Source organism: Tenrec ecaudatus, chromosome 2, assembly GCF_050624435.1.
Source record: "Tenrec ecaudatus isolate mTenEca1 chromosome 2, mTenEca1.hap1, whole genome shotgun sequence".
In the NCBI taxonomy this organism is placed as follows: domain Eukaryota; kingdom Metazoa; phylum Chordata; class Mammalia; order Afrosoricida; family Tenrecidae; genus Tenrec; species Tenrec ecaudatus.
In genome coordinates, this window is record NC_134531.1 from 51,212,599 (window position 1) to 51,235,681 (window position 23,083).

At 38.9% G+C, this 23,083-nt stretch overlaps 1 protein-coding gene across 1 annotated transcript in view; it reads left to right on the forward strand.

Moving 5' to 3' along the window:
• MTREX (Mtr4 exosome RNA helicase) overlaps positions 1–23,083 on the forward strand; it is a 76,766-nt gene that overhangs the window by 25,781 nt on the left and 27,902 nt on the right. The window contains exons 10-18 of the mRNA XM_075541041.1: positions 3,343–3,445; positions 4,169–4,300; positions 5,717–5,796; positions 12,413–12,523; positions 12,939–13,040; positions 16,636–16,761; positions 17,319–17,469; positions 20,640–20,812; positions 21,309–21,377. Coding sequence (XP_075397156.1) covers positions 3,343–3,445; positions 4,169–4,300; positions 5,717–5,796; positions 12,413–12,523; positions 12,939–13,040; positions 16,636–16,761; positions 17,319–17,469; positions 20,640–20,812; positions 21,309–21,377 — 1,047 coding nt within the window. The remainder of the gene's footprint in view (positions 1–3,342; positions 3,446–4,168; positions 4,301–5,716; positions 5,797–12,412; positions 12,524–12,938; positions 13,041–16,635; positions 16,762–17,318; positions 17,470–20,639; positions 20,813–21,308; positions 21,378–23,083) is intronic.

A 23,083-nucleotide genomic window follows, 5' to 3' on the forward strand; every position in this document is an offset into this window, starting at 1 on the left:
CAACAAATCTTACCATAGTGAATGAGGGGGAAATGTGGAGTGGAGACTCAAAGCCCATTTGTAGGCCACTGGACATCCCCTTACAGAAAGGTCTTGGAGACGAGCCAGTTAGGGTGTGATGTAGCAATGATGAAAAATACAGCTTTCCTCTAGTTCCTAAATGCTTCCTCCTCCTCCCCCTCTCCCTCCACCCCCGTAATGATCCAAATTCTACCTTGTAAGTCTGGCTAGACCAGAGGATGTACACTGGTACAGATGGGAACTAGAAACGGGGAATCCAGAACGGATGATCCCCTCAGGACCAGTGGTGTGAGTGGTCATACTGGGAGGGTGGGTTGGAAAGGGGGAACCGATTTCAAGGATCTACATGTGACTTCCTCCCTGGGGGACAGACATCAGAAAAGTGGGTGAAGGGAGATGTGGAACAGAGCAAGATTTGACAAAATAATTTATAAATTATCAAGGGTTCATGAGGGAGGGGTGGGGGGCGGGAGGGAGCGGAAAAATGTGGGCATGATGCCAGGGCCTTGGGTAGAGAGCAAATGTTTTGAGAATGATTGAGGGTAACGAATGTACAAATGTGCTTTACACAATTGATGTATGTATGAATTGTGATAAGAGTTGTATGAGCCCCCCTAATAAAATGATTTTAAAAAAAAAGATTTACTGTCCTAGAAAAAAAAGAAAGGTGAGCATCACAGCCCCAATGTCCATCTGCTTCCTTAACACTTAATCTATAAATTTGTATACATAGATCTAATTCCTATATATAAATATATTTACATATGTTTATGCCTATGTTTACGTCTCTATAAATATCTTTTGCCTCCTAGTTCTTTTCTTTATTTCCTTTTACTTTCCTCCTATCCCACTATCATGTTCGACCTTCATTTGGTTCTTTCTACATCCTCTTGGCTACATTGCATTTGATTCAACCCCACCCCACCAGGCAGTGTGTGCCCTCCTCACCATTGATTTTAGATCTCTTGTTGATCCCTTGTCCCTGGGTTTGTTGACTCCCTGCTTCTTTCCCCTCACCTCATTCTCTCCCCTGTCTTCCCCGAAACCATCAGTCCTGTTATTTTCTCCTTGGAATTGTTTATCCTAACAGACATGAAATAAAAATAAAAAGTTTATGAATAGTTCCAGGTCTGTCCACTGACCCTTATGAATGTTTTCTGATCTGGTCTGATGCAGTGTCAATGCCCCCTGAGTCAAAACACTATTTTCAGAATTCTTCTGGGATTTTATTGCTTTGCTCCCCTTGCTGCTGTTTCGTTCCCTTCATGTTATGCCCCGGTGTGTGTGTGTTGGCGGGGCCAGACCGGGCACAATTCCTGCGTTGTGTCTCCAGTGCTGCCTCTAGCTCTGTGGGTCAGTAAGGGAACACTGGGTCAGTAAGGGAACACTGTCTTGTGGTGAGGCTGACACTACAGTCCTCTCTGTGCATTGGCTGCTCCAATTGGCAATGTCGTTCTCAAAGCTTAGTGTGCCAGAATTCTGTTCTCACTTGATGGGGTCTCTTTCACTCTTAGTTTGCTCCTGTGTGGTCTGGGTGGACCTGGATGACTTTATAGTGCAAAATTGCTCTTTTTGTATTTTCTTTTCTTTGGTTTTTTTTTTAACATTTTATTAGGGGCTCATACAACTCTTATCACAATCCATACATATACATACATCAAATGTATAAAGCACATCTGTTCATTCTTTGCCCTAATCATTTTCAAAGCATTTGCTCTCCACTTAAGCCCTTTGCATCAGGTCCTCTTTTTTCCCCCTCCCTCCCCGCCCCCCTCCCTCATGAGCCATTGATAATTTATAGATTATTATTTTTGTCATATCTTGCCCTATCCAGCGTCTCCCTTCACCCCCTTCTCTGTTGTCCGTCCCCCAGGGAGGAGGTCACATGTCGATCCTTGTAATCGGTTCCCCCTTTACAACCCACTCACCCTCTACTCTCCCAGTATTGCCCCTCACCCCCTGGTCCTGAAGGTATCATCCACCCTGGATTCCCTGTGCCTCCAGCTCCTATATGCATCAGTGTACAACCTCTGCTCTATCCAGTCTTGCAAGGTATAATTCGGATCATGGTAGTTGGGGGGAGGAAGCATCCAGGTTCTGGGGGAAAGCTGTATTCTTCATCAGTGCTACATCGCACCCTGACTGACCCATCTCCTCTCCTAAACCCCTCTATGAGGGGATCTCCAGTGGCCGACACTTGGGCCCTGGGTCTCCACTCTGCACTTCCCCCTTCATGCACTATGGGGTTTTTTTTTGATGATGCCTTATACCTGGTTCCTTTGACTCCTCATGATTGCTGGTGTGCTTCTTCCATGTGGGCTTTGTTGCTTCTGAGCTAGATGGCTGCTTGTTCACGTTCAAGCCTTTAAGACCCCACACACTATATCTTTTGATAGCCGGGCACCATCAGCTTTCTTAGCCACATTTGTTTATGCACCCGTTTGTCTTCGGCGATTGTATCATGGAGGTGTGCAGCCAATGATATGATTATTTGTTCTTTGATGCCTGATAACTGATCCCTTCGGGACCACTCGATCACACAGGCTGGTGTGTTCTTCCATGTGGACTTTGTTGCTTCTGAGCTAGATGGCCGCTTGTTTGTCTTCAAGCCTTTAAGACCCTAGACACTATCTCTTTTGATAGCCGGGCACCATGGGCTTTCTTCACCACATTTACTTGTTCACCTGCATTGGCTTCAGGAGTTGTGTCGGGAGGTTGAGCGTCATGGAATGCCAATTTAATAGAAGAACGTATTCAAAATTAGATTCAATACTTGTGTTTTCCTTATGAATAAATTATATATTTTATTTCCAATGCCTTCAGGATAAGGGCGCTGAGCATGTTTCAGATATTTGATGTTTTATCCTTCCTCGTTTTATACCTTTTTAGAACCTTTATCACATATCAATTTTTAGTTATTGAAAATAATTACTATTTAATTTTTAAAAATTATCTGGGAGGCTCTTTCTGAAGAATAGAATGCATTTGAATTACAGTGAAATACATTGCATTCATTTCTATTTGAATTACAATGAAATACATTGAATTTATTGAAATGATTGCATTTAGATTATTAACTTAATGTCAATAAGATTGCGGATCTCTGGCTGCTTAGTGGTTGTGTATTGGGCTGCTCACTGTCAGGTCGGCAGTTTGAAACCAGCAGCGAAGATGGGGCTTTCCACAACTGTACAGTGTTGCAGTCTTAGAAAACCACAGGGTCGCTCTCGGCACTATGAGTAGGAAATGACTTAATGGCAGTGAGCTTGGTGTTTAATTTTTATTATTTAGATTATATGGAAAAATTATATGTGATTCCAGGGTGACTTCAGGGAAGATAATTTTAATACTGCAATGCAAGTGCTTCGAGATGCAGGTGACTTGGCAAAAGGAGACCAGAAGGGGCGGAAAGGTGGAACAAAAGGTAAATTGGAATTTTGATTTAACATCATTTTATATACAAATTGTATACTGAAGTTACTTTTCCATTTTTTGTTAACTTAATTTTTTCCCAAGAAACCATATGAAGAAGAAATGTGATGAAATTTGGTGATTAAAGGTTGAATTTAAACATTATGTAACTTTGCAAACAACCTAACCTTTATATCAAAGCTTTTTTGTTATATAATCCACATACTATTAAAACTACCATTTTTTTGTGTAAATGATGTTATATGTATATCAGAATTTCATCTCTTTATGGCCAAATTATGGATACTGCATTTATTTATCTGCTCATCAGGTGATGAATTATGGATTGTTGGCACATTTGGCGTTTACTTGAGCTACGACCACCTTTCCTGTGTCAGTTAGTCTGAGGAGATAGTTTTCCTTTCTTATAGGTAGGATTGGAATGACTAGGTCATAGAGCAATTCAGTTTCACTTTTTGTGGAACTGCTATACTGATTTTGCAAAAAGTATCTCTCATTCCATGGGTTATCTTTTCACTTTCTTGGTGATGACTTCAAAATTATCTGTTGTGACCTCTGCGTTGTAGCTTTTGGTATTATATGTAGGAAGGCAAAGCCCTACATATAGGAATAAATAAAGCAGATTTACTTTTTTTAATAGATGTTTTATAATTTATCACTTACACTTAAGTCGGTGGTTCATTTTGTGTTAAATTTTGTTAACCTCTTTTTATAGGGCCATCAAATGTGTTCAAGATTGTGAAGATGATTATGGAAAGAAATTTTCAGCCTGTAATTATTTTCAGTTTTAGTAAGAAAGATTGTGAAGCTTATGCACTTCAAATGACCAAATTGGATTTTAACACAGGTACTACGTAATAAGAGGAGTAGAGTTTTAATGTTAATGTGAAAATGGATGTCAAATATATTTCTAGAAACACATTTGTCTAATTGGGTATTAATAGCATAGGCAGTTCACCTTACAGTTACAGTGGTAAGTGCTTAGCATATTTGCATAAGCATTTCACAGGGTAATGACTGAGCACTTCTTCTCTTTTTACTGAAAGAAATATGTACGTTGCTGTTAAAGTCCTGAGAGCCCTATCAACAGACATCAGCACCCTTCCATCTTGGGTTTTATTGCCATGGCTCCTCAGTGATTGTGGTTTTCTATCCAGCTAGTTAATGCTAGGTCTCTTGCAGTGACCATCTACTGCACTGGGGCCCTGTCCACCAGTCTAGAAATCCTACCTACCTAAGTGCTGTAGCTCCCCCCGAAAGTAAAGTAACTACTAGCAAATTGATGCATTACTTCCATAAGTTAATTATTAATGTAACTCACTGAAAGTCACCTAGCTCTAAACAGTACATCAGCTCCATCAGGTGCGGCAGTGTGTTGACTGTCAACCTAGTCAGTCCAGCCTTTTCCATATATGAGCAGGCTTCTAAAATTTGTGCAGAAATTCCATTATCTTTCAATTCCATTTTTTAATGAGCTTTTTGAAGTCCCCTGTTAAATCCTGTACAGGAAGAAGTAAATACTTTGAATTGCTCAAGGAGAAATTCCTTTTAGTAGATCCATGTATGCTAAGCTTTTTTTATTAGATGAATTTCTCTGCTTATGAAAGTTTCCTGGTAACCTGTAGTGCCAAATATGCTTTATTTTCCACAGTTATGCATTGTTTAAGTCATCCAATATTTGAGTAACCTGGTGGTGCACAAGTGATTGATGGTTTGAATATGCCAGAGACTCAGCAGGAGAAAAAGGAAGTTGTTTGCTTCCTTAAAGAGTTCTCACTGCCATCGAGTCAATTAGGACCTTATGCAGTCATAATACCCCGTGTAATGGGGGAGTAGAGAGTAGAAAGTGCCCTCATCTTTCTCCTGAGGAGGAGCAACGGGTGCTTTCCTACTCCTTAGCCCGCTGGGCCACCAGGACTCCTAGCGAGTAACAGCAGGTCAGTTAGGTGGTTTTCAGTTTCACTCTCCTTAGCAGGTAAATAGCAGATATTGTCCTCTAATTGTTATATAATTTTTATATTTAAATAAAGTAGTTACATATTAAGCACTTGATAATGTTATTTTATAAGGTTAGTACTCTTATTCATGGGTTGTTTACTAGATTTATTTTTAAAAACTGTTCTATTAAGTCTGTGATCATTTGGATCTGGAACTCCTCTTTTATCATCTTGAATATTAACAGTTTATTTCTTTGTAAAAAAGGGTGAAATTTGATATCACAGATTTATTTTGACATTAATATCCCCTTCGGTTTTGTCTTTAGATGAAGAGAAGAAGATGGTTGAAGAAGTATTCAATAATGCAATTGACTGCTTGTCCGATGAAGATAAAAAACTCCCTCAAGTGAGTATTGAACCTTGCTGTGTGAACTGTAGATATTAATAGAGTAACTAGATTCACTTCACATTTTCTCATTCTCTTAGTATAGTGCACTGCTTGTACTTGAAGCAAATATTATTTCATTGAAATGAGATCTTAATTTATATTTTAGATTTCTGAAATAGTGACTGGAGGAAAGAGCTACTTCGTTTTTTTGGGTTTTTTTTATTTTAACAATTTATTAGGGGCTCATACAATTCTTATCACAGTTCATACATATACATACATCAATTGTATAAAGTACATCTGTACAGTCTTTGCCCTAATCATTTTTTTCTCCTCTTTTCTTCTTTTACATTTTATTAGGGACTCATACAACTCTTATCACCATCCATACATATACATAACATCAATTGTATAAAGCACATCCATACATTCCCTGCCCCAATCATTCTCAAGGCATTTGCTCTCCACTTAAGCCCCTTGCATCAGGTCCTCTCTTTTTTTCCCCTCCCTCCCCTTTACCCCCTCCCTCATGTGCCCTTAGTAATTTATACATCGTTATTTTGTCATATCTTGCCCTATCCGGAGTCTCCCTTGTCCCCTTCTCTGCTGTCCCTCTCCCAGGGAAGAGGTCACATGTGGATCCTTGTAATCAGTTCCCCCTTTCCAACCCACTCACCCTCCACTCTCCCAGCATCGTCCCTCACACCCTTGGTCCTGAAGGTATCATCCACCCTGGATTCCCTGTACCTCCAGCCCTCTTATGTACCAGTGTACAGCCTCTGTCCTATCCAGGCCTGCAAGGTAGAATTCGGATCATGGTAGTTGGGGGGAGGAAGTATCCAGGATCTGGGGGAAAGCTGTGTTCTTCATCGGTACTACCTCGCACCCTAATTAACCCATCTCCTCTCCTAAACGCCTCTATGAGGGGATCTCCATTGGCCGACACTTGGGCCTTGGGTCTCCACTCTGTACTTCCCCCTTCATTTAATATGGTATATATATACATATACACATATATACACATACATACACACACTTATATCGTTGTTTGTTTTTTTTTGCATGATGCCTTATACCTGGTCCCTTGGCACCTCCTGATCGCACTGGCCGGTGTGCTTCTTCCATGTGGGCTTTTTTGCTTCTGAGCTAGATGGCCGCTTGTTCACCTTCAAGCCTTCAAGACCCCAGACACTATCTCTTTTGATAGCCGGGCACCATCAGCTTTCTTCACCACATTTGCTTATGCACCCATTTGTCTTCTGCGATCCTATCATGGAGGTGTGCAGTCAATGATATGATTTTTTGTTATTTGATGCCTGGTAACTGATCCCTTTGGGACCACTCGATCACACAGGCTGGTGTGTTCTTCCATGTGGACTTTGTTGCTTCTGAGCTAGATGGCCGCTTGTTTATCTTCAAGCCTTTAAGACCGCAGTCACTATCTCTTTTGATAGCCGGGCACCATCAGCTTTCTTCACCACATTTACTTGCTCACCCACTTTGGCTCCAGTCGTTGTGTTGGGAGAGTGAGCATCATAGAGTTCCAATTTAATAAAAGAAGGTATTCATGCATTGAGGGAGTGTTTGAGTAGAGGCCCAAGGTCCTTCCGCCACCTTAATACTTGACCTATAAATATAGACACATAGATCTATTTCCCCATCCTCCTATATATATTTGCATGTACATGTCTTTGTCTAGACCTCCATGAATGCCCTTTGACTCCTAGCTGGAAAGAGCTACTTTGTAAAGGAACTTTTTTTTTTAAAGCTTACATGGTCTGAAATGAATGTTGCTGTGCCTAATGCTGAGAAAGTTTAATGCTAGTTTTAAATAGTTAAGGTTCTTAATTCACAAGGCTACAAAATAACACATTAGAGCACACCTCATGAAAATCTCGTACTTAGCAATTTAGTGTGTACTCTATTTTGATGTAAGGAGCCTTCGTTGTATTGTGGTTACTTGTTGCATTGCTAACCACAAGATCAGCAATTTGAGACCAATGGCTGCTCTATTTAGTGAAAGATGAGACTTTGCTCTTGTAAACTCATAGGAAGTTTACTCAGAAATGTATAGCAGTGGTTCTATCCTGTCCTATAAGGTTGCTGTCAATTGGAATAGGCTCAATGGCAGTGAAGTTTTTTGAGTTTGTTTTCATGTAAGCACTCTGGTTGAGTAGGGGTTAAAGCACTCGACTGCTGACTAAAATTGGGGTAACAGCTCACACCAGGCTCTCGCTGTCGGAAGATAGGGCAATCTGTATGCAGGACGATCCCAGCCTTGACTACCTCATGGGGCACTTCTGCGCTGTCCTATAGGTTGTTATGATTTGGAATCAAATTGACAACATTGGATTTGTTTTAACTCGGTGGTTTCTTTCATTGTGCTGTCTGTTGAAGTTGTGTGGGAGTTGTTTCTGCCTCACAGTGGCCCCAGCCCCGTGTACTGCGAACAATACCCTCTCCGTTCTTCACAGTTGTTGTTCTTGAGCCCTAGGGATTACCATGTTAGTCAGTCTGCTTGAAGGGGCTTCCTCTTTTTTACTCACCCTTTACCAAGCATGATGTCTTTTTATTTTAACAGTTTAATTAGCACTTCATCCACATGTCATACAATTCAGTAATTCAGTCATATCAAGAAGAGTTGAACAATTGTTGTCATATTCAATTCTAGAACATTTTCTTTTTCCTTGTAATAGTCATTGCTGTTCATATAGTTATTATTTTTTCTAATTGTCACAAAAATATACACAGCAGAATATTCCCTTTTTTTCCTCGTGGTTTTCTTGACAGATTGTTCACATCTCATCTATTTCCATGGATAAGTTGTTTTTAAAATGAGTTGTATGGTCACAGTCATTTTTCCTTTTCCCTCCCTGTCTCCCACCCCACCCGCACATCTATGAACCATTGCATCAGTAACCTCTCTGATCTACTTCTGTGATTCACAAATTGGAAAACCCAACAGAAACAGTATAAAAACAAAAATTGTTAAGGATAAAGTAATAATAATATAAAGATAAAAATACAAATAATGAGTAAGAAAAAAAGGTCACCGTCACCTTTTAAAAAGCTAGGGAAGAAATTTTTGTCATGGAACAAGCACAAAATCCTTAATCCTAGAATAGATTCAGGTTGGGTCAAGAGGTCAACTGACCAAGTATCAAGTTCGATCCAGCACGATCAAGTTTACAATACTCTCTGTCTCATAGTGAAGCTGTACAATGCCCTGGCCTGTGGCTAGAAGGGAAGATCTGCCAGAGCCTTCATCTGACTAGATACTTTGCAGATGGGTTTTGGGCTCTCACAGTCCTCCAGAACCTTCTGTAGTTTGGGTGTTCACAATATAAGCCATGCTACTTTTCTCATCGTCATATTGTGATCTTTGGATCACACAAACTGGTGTGTTTCCATGTGGGCTTAGTTGATTCCTCACTTAGATGGTTACTTGTTTGAATACAAGCCTTTAAGACCCAAGACACTATTCCAATGGATAGCTGGGCACCATCTGCTTTCTTCCCTGCACTTTGCTGTAGAACCTTTGTCTGCCGTTATCATTTCATGATGGTGAGGTTGAGCAGGGCCATATTATGAGAACTAAATGTTCTTGGATTGGGGCTATAGTTAGTGGGAGCCCAGAATCCATCTGCTTGTCCACAGGTTGTGCATAACTGGTTTATTTGGCAGTCATATTATGACAAAATCAAAACCCCATATGACCAGCTACAACAACAGCACAAATCAACCAGTAAGCAAACAAACAAAAGGTAGTAAAATATCATCAGTCATCCTCCTGGGATATATATGGCGATTGCATTGGTAACATGAACGATTTCTCCATTGACACAGCACGCCAGACACTGTCAATATGAGGAGTGATATGTGAGTTCAGTTCCACTGTGCACTGCAGCCCACGAATTATTCCCTGTATAGTTCAATCTCCTACTTGATTGAGCTCTGTTACCCTACACATGGGGATTGCTGCCACGGAAAAACTTCCTGGATCAATTCTTTCAAGTGCACATCCTGCCCAACAGATCAAAACCTGTCATATCAATGCAAGGGGAATATCAAGGTACTAAATATATGGTGATTCTGGGTCCCTTTCCATTGGGCACCCACCAAGCTAGGAGTTCCCCCCACAGGTCCAATGACTGCCACTTCCACAGCCCCCATGCAGCCACACTCTGCTTCCTCTCTCAGTAGAGTACAGTCCAAGGGTACAGGCAGCTTCAAGTCAGGCTCAGTTCATTCACTCGGACCTCTATGTTAGTCCCACTGGTGTGGCCCCTGGCAGATGCCATGCTGCCTATAAGGTTGGCATCCAAGGTCATCATGGTGCTTAGTCCATGGCATGGTTTATCAAGGGTTGCCTAGAAACTTACTCATATTGTCTACCTAGGCACATAAAATCTGGTCCACTGCCGCTCTATGTTCTCTACAAATCATTGTTTAGTTTCCCTTCCTGATGTGAGGTGCATGCATGATGTTCTAACATATTCAAACTAATGAGGTGAAGCCTTGCCTTTCTCGCTGCCAAGAAACAATCCAGCAGTATTTTTATCGAAACAGGCTTGTTCTTATGTTCCGGCAGTGTAGCGTGTAGTTAGTATTCTTCTCCATCATCATAATTCACAGTGCTAATTCTTCTTCAGTCTTCCTTATGCAGTGTTTGCTTTTGCATGCATTTCAGTAACAACAAAAGCTCATTGCCATCTAATCAGTGAGGACTCATGGTGACCCTGTAGGACAGGGTAGAACTGCCCCTATGACTTTCCAAGGCTTTTCCAAATTAATGAAGTAGAAAGCCTGTGTTTCCCATGGAGCAGCTGGTGGTTTCAAACTGCAGACCTTGCTGTTGCAACCCAGCACGTAACTACTGTGCCACCATTTGAGGTGATTGAAAAGACCTTGGTTTGCGGCCGGTGCACCTTAGCTCTTCAGAGAAACATCTCTGCTCTTTAACACCTTAATTATGTTGTCTGCAGCAGATTTGCCTAGCACAACACATTTAAATTCTTTTTTGGTTGGTTTTTTTTTTTTTTTGCACATTTGAATTCTTGACTGGTTCTTCCCTTAGGGTTGATTGTGGATCCAAGTAAAATAAAGGCCTTGACAACTTAATATTTTCTCCATCTATCGAGATGTTTGTTTTGTCCAGTTGTGAGGATTTTTTTTTACATTGGCTTGCAATCCATGCTATCTTTTTTAAAAACAATTTTATTGCCGTAAATTCACACATCATACTTTTCGATCAATAGTTCAGTCACATGGAGAAGAGTTGTACCTTCATCACCACAGTCGGTGGAACAACATGGTCTTCTCTATTGTTCTCATCTCTGTTTGCTTCCCCTTTCCCCCAACCTCCCCGCCATTCTTGATCGCCTCTGTAGATTTACCTATATGGAAAAACATTTAAAAAACCAAAACAGAACTAGCAACAACACAAAGTAAAACAGATAAAAATCTCAAGAAGAAAGCAGAGATAATTAAAAACTACAACAAATTAAAAATGTATAATAAGAAAGATGAAATGAGAAGGTGCTAAATTTTACCCCACTATATCTGTAGTGATCCACTTTCCAGTACCTTCTGCATGATAGAAAGGCCATTCACATCCCTGGTCCATGGTCAGAGGGGATTTGCCAGAGGTTTAATCCACGAGTATTACCCCTTCAGAGACGCAGACTGCACATTCTCCCTTTGAGTAGCTGGTGAGCTCAAACTGCTTACCTTTTGGTTAGCGCTGAGTGCTTAATCACTGTCTTACCAGGGTTCTTAGATTTCTAATAGTAAATATTTAATGGAAGGTGATACAGTAATAAACAGAATGAGTTCTTTGTAATTCATTTGCTTTTCAGTGAGGTACATAGAGCGAATGTATACTTAATTTTCTTTTGTGTGGGTAGGCATTATCTTTTAAAGTTATTTTGTGCAGCTGCAAACTGCCTTTGCTTGTAATTTTCTTACAAGCGCTGGTGTTGCTGGAAATTTTTATTGAAATGGGAATATTCTTTTTGTTGTTCTTAAAACTAGTTTTATTGCTATCTACTTCATATATCATAGTCATTCAGCTTCATGAAAAAGAGTTGTACAACCATCACTACAATCAATTTCAGCATATTTTCTTCTTGGATTCATTGTTGGGAGGCCTCCAGAAATGGGAATGTTCTGAGGAAGTATATCTGAACCGAAAGACATGGCTTTCATATTAAGTATAGCTAAACCCAAACTTTGTTTCGAGTTTAGTATTCCTTTTATTAAGAAATCATTTTATTGGGGACTTTTACAGCTCTTATCGCAATCCATCCATCCATTCTATCAAGCACATTTGTACATTTGTTGCCGTCATCATTTTCAGAACATTTTCTTTCTACTTGAGCCTTTGATATCAGCTCCTCATTTTCCCCCTTCCCCACTCTCCCTCCCTCATGACCCCTGAGTTTAGCATTCTTTAGGAATTTGGATTAAAGTATTGCCTTGATCCTATAACTGCAGAGTGTAAATTGGTTCTTTGAACACAGCATTTTGTTTTGTTTTTATTGGAATTACCCCTTTTCTTGATTTAATTAGCTGAGCATCTTAATTTTCTATTTCCTCACATTATGGTAAAGTGAATATTATTTCAAAATCACAGGTTGAACATGTCCTTCCTCTTTTGAAGCGAGGCATTGGTATTCACCATGGAGGCTTACTTCCTATTTTAAAAGAAACTATTGAAATTCTTTTTTCAGAAGGATTGATAAAGGTATGATTTATGTTTATTATGTTTCATGATTGTGTACTTTAAATGGTTTGAAAATCACAGAAAATACTGTTATTAGCTTTATGGTTTGTTTTTGACTATGTCATGTGCAATAGGAAAGGAACTTGGTTTTTTATGTATAATTATACTTCAAACTGCGTGTTAAAGGTAAAAATAAAGCCATTTCTGTTAATGACTAATTTTTCAGGCGTAGCCAGTTATCTTTTGTTGTTAGGAGTCGGCTCCCGTTCATGCGCAGCAGAATGGCCCATTGCCTGGGCCTGTGTCAGCCTCACAGTTGACATTATGTTTGAGCTCATTGCTCTGTTCCAGCTCAAATATTTTTATTTACTCTTAATTTATAAAACCAATTTTCAACTGAAGATGCTTTGAACTATGTAATTACTTTTTTGTTTAGGCCTTATTTGCCACAGAGACTTTTGCTATGGGAATTAACATGCCAGCTAGGACTGTTTTATTCACAAATGCTCGAAAATTTGATGGGAAAGATTTCCGATGGGTAAGTAAATTATGTGTAAGATATAGAAATATTTTTATTTTACCCAAGGTAAGTTAAGCTCATTGAATTAAAATATTTTGACACTTGATAATCAGGTTTTCATATAAAAATCTGAAGTCAATCAAATATAGTTAAATCCTGTTTAGACTGTATGTGAAGGCTTGTGCGTGGCGCGTACAGGGCTGGACCACCGCGGCCTTCATTAGCGCCATCCTGGGTCAGGAAGATGGCTTGTCTCTGTTCATTGAAGCGCCGGTTGGAAGGTAGAGGGAGAGTTACAGAATGAAGGTAAAATAAATGACTCTAAAATAATCCTGAGGATTACCCCATTTGGCTTTCATGTATTCTCATTGTAGCCAATCAGAGTACATCACTTTGGATTACATAAGTCACCCTTTCATGACTTTGAAGTGGCTACCATTTTCCTCTTCACATCAAAACTGATTTTGTAGGGGAGGGGCCCCCCATTGCTGGTTGTTCTTACAAAGGCCTGCTCAGAAAGTTCCCTGTCTTTGGCTACTCTTTGTGATTTTAATACCTAAATGCTCAGGTTTTTGTACCTGAGCGAACAGAGCACGGCAAGCCAGATTAGACTTTAAACCCTGCCATCTAATTGATTTAGACTCTCGGTGACCCTTTCGTTAGAATCAACTCAGTTGTTTTGGATTGAGCTCAGAGCCTCATCTTGATAGTCTTATATTTGTTCAAGTACAAATTCATCAGTATTTAGATGATCTGTTAGATCCCTGAAGTGTTCATTCTGTGTGCTCCTCACTTGCTCACCGCTTGCTTCCCCACATAAAAGATTCAAAGAAGTTGATGGTGGACTAAGTGTGGAGTCATTCATGAGTGCTTTAACTCTATACTTTTCTTTCAAGTTTAAGGGTTTTAAAACACCCCTAGTACCGTGGCTGGAGTTCTAGCTCAATTAATTTAATATTTTAAAAAGAGAATCTTAACAGATTTTCATAAACCTCTTTCCTAAGGCAGTGAAACAATGTACTGGGGTAAGATATATGTCCTCACTCCAGAGGCAAGGAGCTCATTCTGAAAAGAGTTCCCAAAGGGCAACTCTTGACCTGAAACTATGATTGACATTGGAAATACTAAAATTAAAATAATACCTATGGTATAGAAACTTAGTAACAGGTGAACATTTATAGAGACATAAGTAGAATAGTGCTATGGAATATTATATTTTTGGCACGATGAGAAATATGGACAGAAAAGATAGACTATAAAGTACACGAGGGGGAAGGGTAGGCTTCAGGGAGACGCAGTCTCCAAAATTAATGACTGTAATTATTTGCCAGATAGGTAGTGGGGTGTTGTCCGTCATGAAAAGCAGGCAAATGAAGATGTATTCTAGTTCAGGTATGTGAGGAATAGTGTAGCATTTGAGAAAATTTCTAAACTAGTCAGCTATTATTTTACTTAACCTTTTATTCTTGAAATTGGTGACTTTTCTGCATAGAGAAGTTCCTGGCATTAATTATCAATCAACACCTGAAAAGGGACCATGGCTGAATTGTAATGACACAGCATTTTTCATTTATGGTTTCTAGTTTCAATTTTGCATCCTTTAAGTTTTTCCACAGTCATCACATTTTCTCTGAATAAAATGATGTACAAGAAGATAACTAAGAAGTCACCTCTTACTTTCTCTACTCTCTGGCATCTCCTTGTCATATGTCGGTACTACATGGACCCCAGGAAGAATATGACAGATAATAGAATTGAAAAAAGCAAACTTTACTTGATGATTCAAGTTCACTATTAGGAAATTTAGAAGTTGTGATAAGCTCTGATAGAATGATATCCTTGGACCCTCTGGACTGCCTTTTTGAGTTGTTCTTTTCTAATCTTTGCAGAGTTGCCTTTTTTGCTTTTTCAAGTCCCCGGTGGTGTAGTGGTTTACATGTTGGGCTGTCATGGTCGGCAGTTCGAAATAACCAGGGGCTCTGATGGAGAAAGACTGGGCTTTCTACTCTCCTAAACAGTTAGCATCTTGGAAACCCAGAGGAGGTCGCTCTGAGTCAGCATTGACTATGGCAGCTACTTTGGAGTTTGGTTTTTGGTGGCACAGGTGTTACCCGTAAGGTCAGCAATTTAAAACCACCAGCCGCTCCCGGGAGAAAGACAAGCTTTCTACTCCTGTAAAGAGTCAAAGTGTTGGAAACTCACTGGGCAGTTTGTTGGGTCTCCATGAGTCGGAATCGACTTGTTGGCAGTGCGTTTTGTCTTAGTTTTCCTTGCTCCTAGGTGAATGGTGGTTTTTATGCTATTTGTATGTATGCCCTCCTATATTGCATTAGTGTTTTCGTAATTCCTCCTGAGTCACACATTTCTTTTGAGAATCTGAAACCAAATGCACTGTGGGTTATGTGTTGGATTGCTGACCTCAAGGCTGTTAGTTAGTTCAAACCACCAGCCACTCCATAAGAGAAAGATGAGGCTTTCTCCTTCCATATATATTTACAATCTTAGAAACTATGTAATGTGAATCAGAGCAACTCAATGGCGGAGGTCTTTTTAATGTTCAGTGTCATCTTGACATGCTATATGTGAGATTATTAGCTCTTCTTTAGGAGGTGAAAATTGGATTCTGCCCAACTCCAAGAACATATTGAGAGGGAGGGGGGAAAGGGGAGGGAGGGGGAAAAAAAAGAGGACCTGATGCAAGGGGCTTAAGTGGAGAGCAAATGCTTTGAGAATGATTGGGGCAGGGAATGTATGGATGTGCTTTATACAATTGATGTATGTATATGTATGGATGGTGATAAGAGTTGTATGGGTCCCTAATAAAATGTAAAAAAAGAAAAGAGGAGAAAAAAATGATTAGGGCAGGGACTATACAGATGTGCTTTATACAATTGATGTATGTATATGTATGAACTGTGATAAGAATTGTATGAGCCCCTAATAAATTGTTAAAATTAAAAAAAAAGAACATATTGAGAAAATAGATAAATGTATCTTTCTTTTAAAATTATATTGTTTTTAGATATTAAGCTATTTTTTAGAGTGCAAGTTTATTATGATAGAGTTAAAAGTTAATATTTGTTGAATATAAACTTTCTTAGACTTGGTTTTCTAGTATCTTTAGCTCAAAGATCTTTTTTATGCCAGTGAACTTGACATTTTTTCTGTAGTTGTAGTATTTAGGAGCACCAGTGGTGTAGCCCAGTATGTCAAAACCACCAGCTACTTACCAGGAAAAAGCAGAATCTTTCTACTCCTGTAAAGAGTTACAATTTCAGAAACCCACAGAGGCAGTTCTACCTGTAATACAGGGTCACTGTAAGTCAGAATCAACCTGATGGCAATAAGTTTAGTTTTGGAGTTTAGAAAGTATTTGAATGCACACAGTAGCAATAATTGGTCCAGTGCTAAATTTGTCATTTAGGAACTTAATATATCTTTTTATGAACTGATCTTAACATATTTTACATTTTAATGCTTTCACTTAGATACTAATTCGTTTATGTTATTTATAATATTTATTTTTCAGAATATATGAGTTTTGTTTTGGGTTGTTTTTTTCTTTTTTTACCAGTTTTACCGCTAACATATAATTTTAACTATGTTCTTTCAGATTTCCTCTGGTGAATACATTCAAATGTCTGGTCGTGCTGGAAGGAGGGGCATGGATGACAGGGGAATTGTAATTCTTATGGTGGATGAAAAGATGAGCCCAACGATTGGAAAACAACTCCTTAAGGTTCCTGAGCTAAGATTCGGTCCCTTCATCCACAATTCTAGAAACACATCTCAAAAACGTCTTCAAAACCAGATTCTTAGAGAAGAAAGAAATTATAAACAACTTTAGTCGTTGAACTTTGGTAGCATAGTGGGTTAAATATTGGGGTGCTAATTAAAAGGTCAGCAGTTCAAAACCACCAGCCACTCCACAGGATAAGGATGAGGATTTCTATTCCAGTAAAAACTGGCCTCAGACACCTACAGGGGCATTTTGCTCTCTCCCTGTGTCAGTATTTCTCTCCCCAACTTACTTAGCATTCTGATGTCAGACTCATTTTCCTAAATATAACTTTATAGTCACTGTAGCTGAGCATATTTGGCTGACAGTACTTTTAACTACTAATGTCCTATTTAATGATTTATTTTTTCTTTATGTTCCTAAAGATCAACTGATTTCCTAAAGATCAACTGATTTCTCAGTTTTTACTAAATTATTTACTACACTGAATTATCATGTAATATAACAGGTTAAAATATTTGTATAAATTCATTTGAAAAATGTATGTTTTTTCTTAGGGTTCAGCTGATCCTCTAAATAGTGCTTTCCATTTGACCTATAACATGGTTTTAAACTTGCTACGTGTAGAAGAAATTAATCCTGAATACATGTTGGAAAAATCTTTCTACCAGTTTCAGCACTATAGAGCAATCCCAGGAGTAGTAGAGAGTAAGTATCAAATTGCCGAAAAGCATATAGATGACATTGAGTCCCTTATAACTTAAGTGACCCTGTGTACAACAGACCAGAATGCTGCCCTGCCTTGCGCTCCACTCTTACAGTCACTGCTAGGTGTGAACCCAGTGTTGAAACCACTGCGTCAGTTCATCTCTTTGTCATTGATCCCCCTGTACCAACCATGATGTTCTTCTCCAGGGACTGTCCCCTCCTGATAATGTGTCTAAAGTAAATGAGACCAACTCTCATGTTCACTAGTAAGGAATATTTTGGCTGTACTTCTTCCATGACAGTTTAGTTGTTTATTCTCACAGTTCATAGTATTTATGTTTTGGGGTGGTGTTGGTTTTTTTTTTTTTGCCTATACCATACAATAATTCTTCCTTATTCATTTATCAGCTTTTGCTTTCCTGTGAAGGAATTGAAAAACCCACGGCTTTGGTCAGGCGCACCTCAGTCCTCAAAGTGCCATCTTTTCTGTGTAGCACTTTAAAGAGGTCTTTTGCAGCAGGTGTGCCTAGCAAGACATCAGTTGATTTTGTAACTGTGGCTTTCGTGAGCACTAATTCTGAATCCAAGCAAAATGAAATTCTATAAAAGACTCATTTGGGATTTGGGTGAGGGTTACAGGATAATTGATTTTCCATCCAACAGTTCGTACACATTTTGTTTGGTGACATCGGTTTCAATCACCACAGTGTATGATAGATCTTCCCATCTTCTGAACCTTATTCCTGGGCAAATGTTGTCCTTTAAATTAATGACTCCAAGGATTGCTCATCTCTCTGGTGTCAAAATGAATGAATGTTGATCCCCATAGAAGAGATGGGTTCTAGGTTTTAAGAGTGTCTAGGAGCCATAGTCTCAGAGAAAAATGAAATTCTTGACAACTTCGATATATAATGTGTTTATTATGGCATTTCTCTTTGGCCCAGTTGTGAGGATTTTGTTTTCTTTATGTTGTGGTGTAATCCATTTTGAGAGGTTTAGCTTCCCATCTCCATCAGTAACTGTATCACGTCTTGTTCTGTTCACTTTCAGCAAGGTGAGCTGTGCCATCTACACTACAGGTTCTTAAGGTGGCTTCTTCTAATTCTGCTGCTGCACTTTACTCCTAAAAGAACTTTTCATAGTTAAACTGACATAATGCATACATCATCGTGTTAAGTAGAGTAAACATTAAAGAGTTGTGCAATCATTACTGCAATCAATTTTAGAACATTTTTTTCATTCTTACACTCATTACTAGCTCTCTGTTTCCTCCTAACCACCCTCTGCTATAACCCAAAGGAAATGTTAATCCGGGTACTGTCATTATAGATTTGCCTATCTTGGATTTCATTGAAAGAAAAACATTTTTAAAAAAACAGTGACAGTAATGAAATAGAACATAGAAAAACCTCAGTTGAAAAAATAACAGAAAATGTAAAAACTAGAACAAATTTAAAATAGGAGTACAAGTAGTAAGGCACTGCATTGTAACCTAACGATGTCAGCATTAGTCGGCTTTCCAGTGCGCTCTCTCTGACGACAGGCTCGTCGCACCCTGTTCAGTGCTCAGAGGGGACTCACAGCTTCATCTACTTGGGGACTCTGCAGGTACATGTGGAGCTTGCACTGCCATCAATAGCCCTTTGCAAACTGGGTGCTCAGGATCTAAGTTCTGGAACCATTTCTTCTTCCAGTCTTGGATTTTATTATTCACACTCTGTGTATCACACAGTCTGGTGTGTTTCTTCCATTTGGACTTAAGTGTTACCTTACTTAGATAGGTGCTTGTTCTAAGACAAGCCATTAAAACCCTAGAAACTATTCTTTCTGATAGCTGCGCACTCTCTGTTTTCTGTACCACACTTTGTTACAGCACCTAGATCTTCAGTGATCTCTTCATGGGGACAAGTATTGCATAGGAGCACGTCATAAGAACTGTTTGTTCTTGCAATAAGACTACAGTTAAATTCGAGGTCAATCTACTCATGTGCCTATGTTTTTTATGTCCCTGTTCCACTTCAGAGACATCATTATTTTATTGGGGAACATAACATATCATCCCTAAAGGGCATAAGGTAATTTTATTGACAGTATTATTAATGTATCCAATGTTACAGAATTTCAAATATGTTTACAAAAGGAAACTATACACGTAGAGGACACTAGCTTAGACCAAAATACATGGATTGTTGACCCATACAGATAAAATCTCAAGTGACTGGACCCTATGCAGACAGTGAGGGTTGGAGCCAGTTAGTTTCCAGGAACACTCACTCCCAACAGCGGAACTATGAGAGCTCTGCCCACTGGACTAAGACACGTCATCAAAAAGCCAAGCTGGCACGCAAATCTCATGCTGCACTCGGACTTCAATTAAAGACATACGTTTACAGTTTATTTTTAATGAACTTTCTCAAGGTATAATGAACTATTTTAGAGGTTCATTTATTTATAGTCCTTTCTATTATTTTAAACCAATATACTTTGTATTGTAAATATCCAAGATGCATAGAATATGTTACTACAAAATCATGTTGTTAGGTGCTCCTGAGCTGGCTCCGAGTCATAGCAACCCATGTGCAAAGGACGAAACACTTCCCATTCTCTATCCTCACAGTTCTTAAGTTTGAGCTCCTGCAGACACGGTCAAGCTATCTATCTCATTGAGGGCTCTTTTTGAAGATTTTTTAAATTCATTTTATTGGGGGCTTGTAGAACTCATCACAATCCATATGTATATCCATTGTGTCAAGCATATTTGTACATTTGTTCCCCTCATCATTCCTGTTTATTCTTTTGACACAGTTTCCAAGACCTAGTCCCAGGTGGCCTGATAGCCTGATAAGAATTGGGTGGCCTACTACTTAAAGGTCTTGAAGAGTGCTGTCCAGGATCACGCTCTGGGGCACTTTCTGTGGTTTTGTGCCTGCCACCCAGTAGAGCCACATGTGGCTGTGGAGTATTTGAAATCTGGCTAATGCAACTACATTTTAATTTTTTTTGGTTTTGTTTAATTTATATTAAAATGACTACATCTCTGAAGGATGTCTCCAAACTCTGATTGTAATTGATATAAACTCTTAACTGTAGTAGGAAGGATGCAGATATATTGTAGATATGTTTTGTGTGAAGTGTATAGTTTTTGACATGGTTCACTGGCTTATTTGCAGAGGTAAAGAAGTCAGAAGAACAGTATAATAAAATAGTGATTCCCAATGAAGAAAGTGTAGTCATCTATTATAAGATTAGACAACAACTTGTCAAATTGGGCAAAGAAATTGAAGAATATATTCACAAACCAAAATACTGTTTGCCATTTCTACAACCAGGTCGTCTGGTAAAGGTATGTTCTAATTCTTTCACAAAATACTTAAATATTTATTTTGCATAAAGATCTAATAGTTTTTCTGGTTACACTAACTGTATTTCTTGTTTCACTTGGCATTGATTCAGGGTCTTAAGTGAAGGCTATTTAGTCCCTGCACATGTTCATTCTTTGGAGTATAAGTTGAAGTGGACAGTTGTAATGAGCATAGAGAATATTTTAATGAAAGGTTATTTTAAAATGAGGCAGTTTTAAATTTTAGGTGAAAAGTAACTTGATGTAAAACACTTGGATATTCTCAAAACATTGAACAAAATTTGCCTTGAGAGATTCCAGTTATTTCTGTTCTGTTGGCCCATTATGAAACTGTGCCCCTATCCAAAATGTGAGGATCTTGTACTTTAATTTTAGCTGAAATCTTTCAACATGGAAACTTAAAGTTTTCTTAGTCTCTAATGCAGTCATGGTAAGTAGATGAAAAGCATTATTATTATCTTGCTTTGTTCTTTTCCAGGTAAAGAATGAAGGAGATGATTTTGGCTGGGGAGTAGTGGTGAATTTCTCAAAAAAGTCAAATGTGAAGGTAAACATTAATTAGAATTTTATATATATATTTTAGTGCAACTTTTTTTCCAACTCATGATATTGGCCAAAGTGAAAATAATAGTAGAACTATGTGAAATTAATTTTTAATACTCTTTAATTTTTTTATTATAAAAGCATTATTTTCTCAGCAACCCCCCAAAACCTATTTTACTTTTTAGAAAAAGTTAAATTTCTTTGAATTCGTCAATCCTTTTTTAACTTAGATGCTTAAATTGAATGTGATAAAGTTATTAGTTCTGCACTGAAAATTACACATTTGATTTTGGTGTAAGAGACTTGAAAAGAAATTTGGAAAGTTGGTTAATTTTATTTATTCTTTAAGTCATCGGTTCCCAAGCTTATTTGGCCTGCTGTCCCCTTTTCAGAAAGAAAATTACCCCGTCCCCCCACAGGCAAGGGAAAACGTTTCTTCTATAGCCCGTCGTCCAGGACAAAGTGTAGGCGTCTGCCTCCCAGTCCCCTGGATTGTGCTAGCGCTGCCCAGGGCTAACAGCACCCATTTGGGCAAAAACGGTTTTACATCCAACCCATAATGAAGTTCCCAGACATCATTATGTTGGTATTTTATAAAGATAAGATTATTCATATAAAATTAATATTTTGCCTACAACTCACTGCCATTGAGTTGATTACAACCTATAGTGACCCTGTAGGACAGAGTAGAACTGCCCCTTGGGTTTCCAAGGCTGTAAATCTTTACTAGCACAAAAAGCTTCATCTCTCCCTCAGATTGGTTGGTGGGTTCAAACTGCTGACCTTTTAGTTAGCAGCCCAACTCGACCAACTGCAGCACCAGAGCTCCGACTGGGTTTATAAATAAACAAAAACCCCAACCTTATTGCCATTAAATCGATTCTAACTCCTAATGACTCTATAGGGTTTCCAGTGCTGTAAATCTTTAGGGGGGCAATATCTTATGCTTTTCTCCTCAGAGCAGCTGGTGAGTTAGAACCTCCAACCTTTTGGTTAGTAGTCCAATACTTACTGACAGTCTCACCAGGGCTGCCATTTGGGTTTATAGGAGCAAGTAATATAGAAATTGGATTTCTAAAACTATGAGAGATACAGGCATGAAGTTACACATTTTCGTGGGTGTGATTCATGAGTATCTCAAAATGGTGGAGATAAAGAATTCCCACTGACTACTTTTGTTTCTTTCTCTTGGGAAGAACAGTGGTGAAGGAAGATGCTGATAGTACTTAATTATTCAGTTGTGAGTGATTGTTGACAGTATTGATTGTGATTGTAAGAACTAAATGTAGAAGAACCAGAAGCCAGAGCAGAGCAGTGGATTTCTTTGCCCATGGAGCTAGTCAGTTCGAGTGCTTCGGGGCACTCATTTGTGGAGTGTTGTGTCTCCAGCCACTTAGTTAGGGAAGCCAGGTTGAACTATAGAGCTAGAATCAAGTACCTATGGGCTAAAGTTTATGACAGAGTGGCAGCTTTGTGCTGCAATAATTTTATCTCTTGCCCAAGCAAGATAGAGGCCATGAGGCCATATGGATGATGGATCTAGGGTAGCGAGGGGCCTGTTGCGGGCACAGCTGAGAAAAGATGCGCTTAACCTACGAGCTGTTGCATCCTGAATCATTTCTGATCTTTAATTGTAACCTGTTGAACAAAGAACCAGACTCACTACCATTGAGTCAAATCCAACTCATAAAACTTACTAGCCTCTTGTCT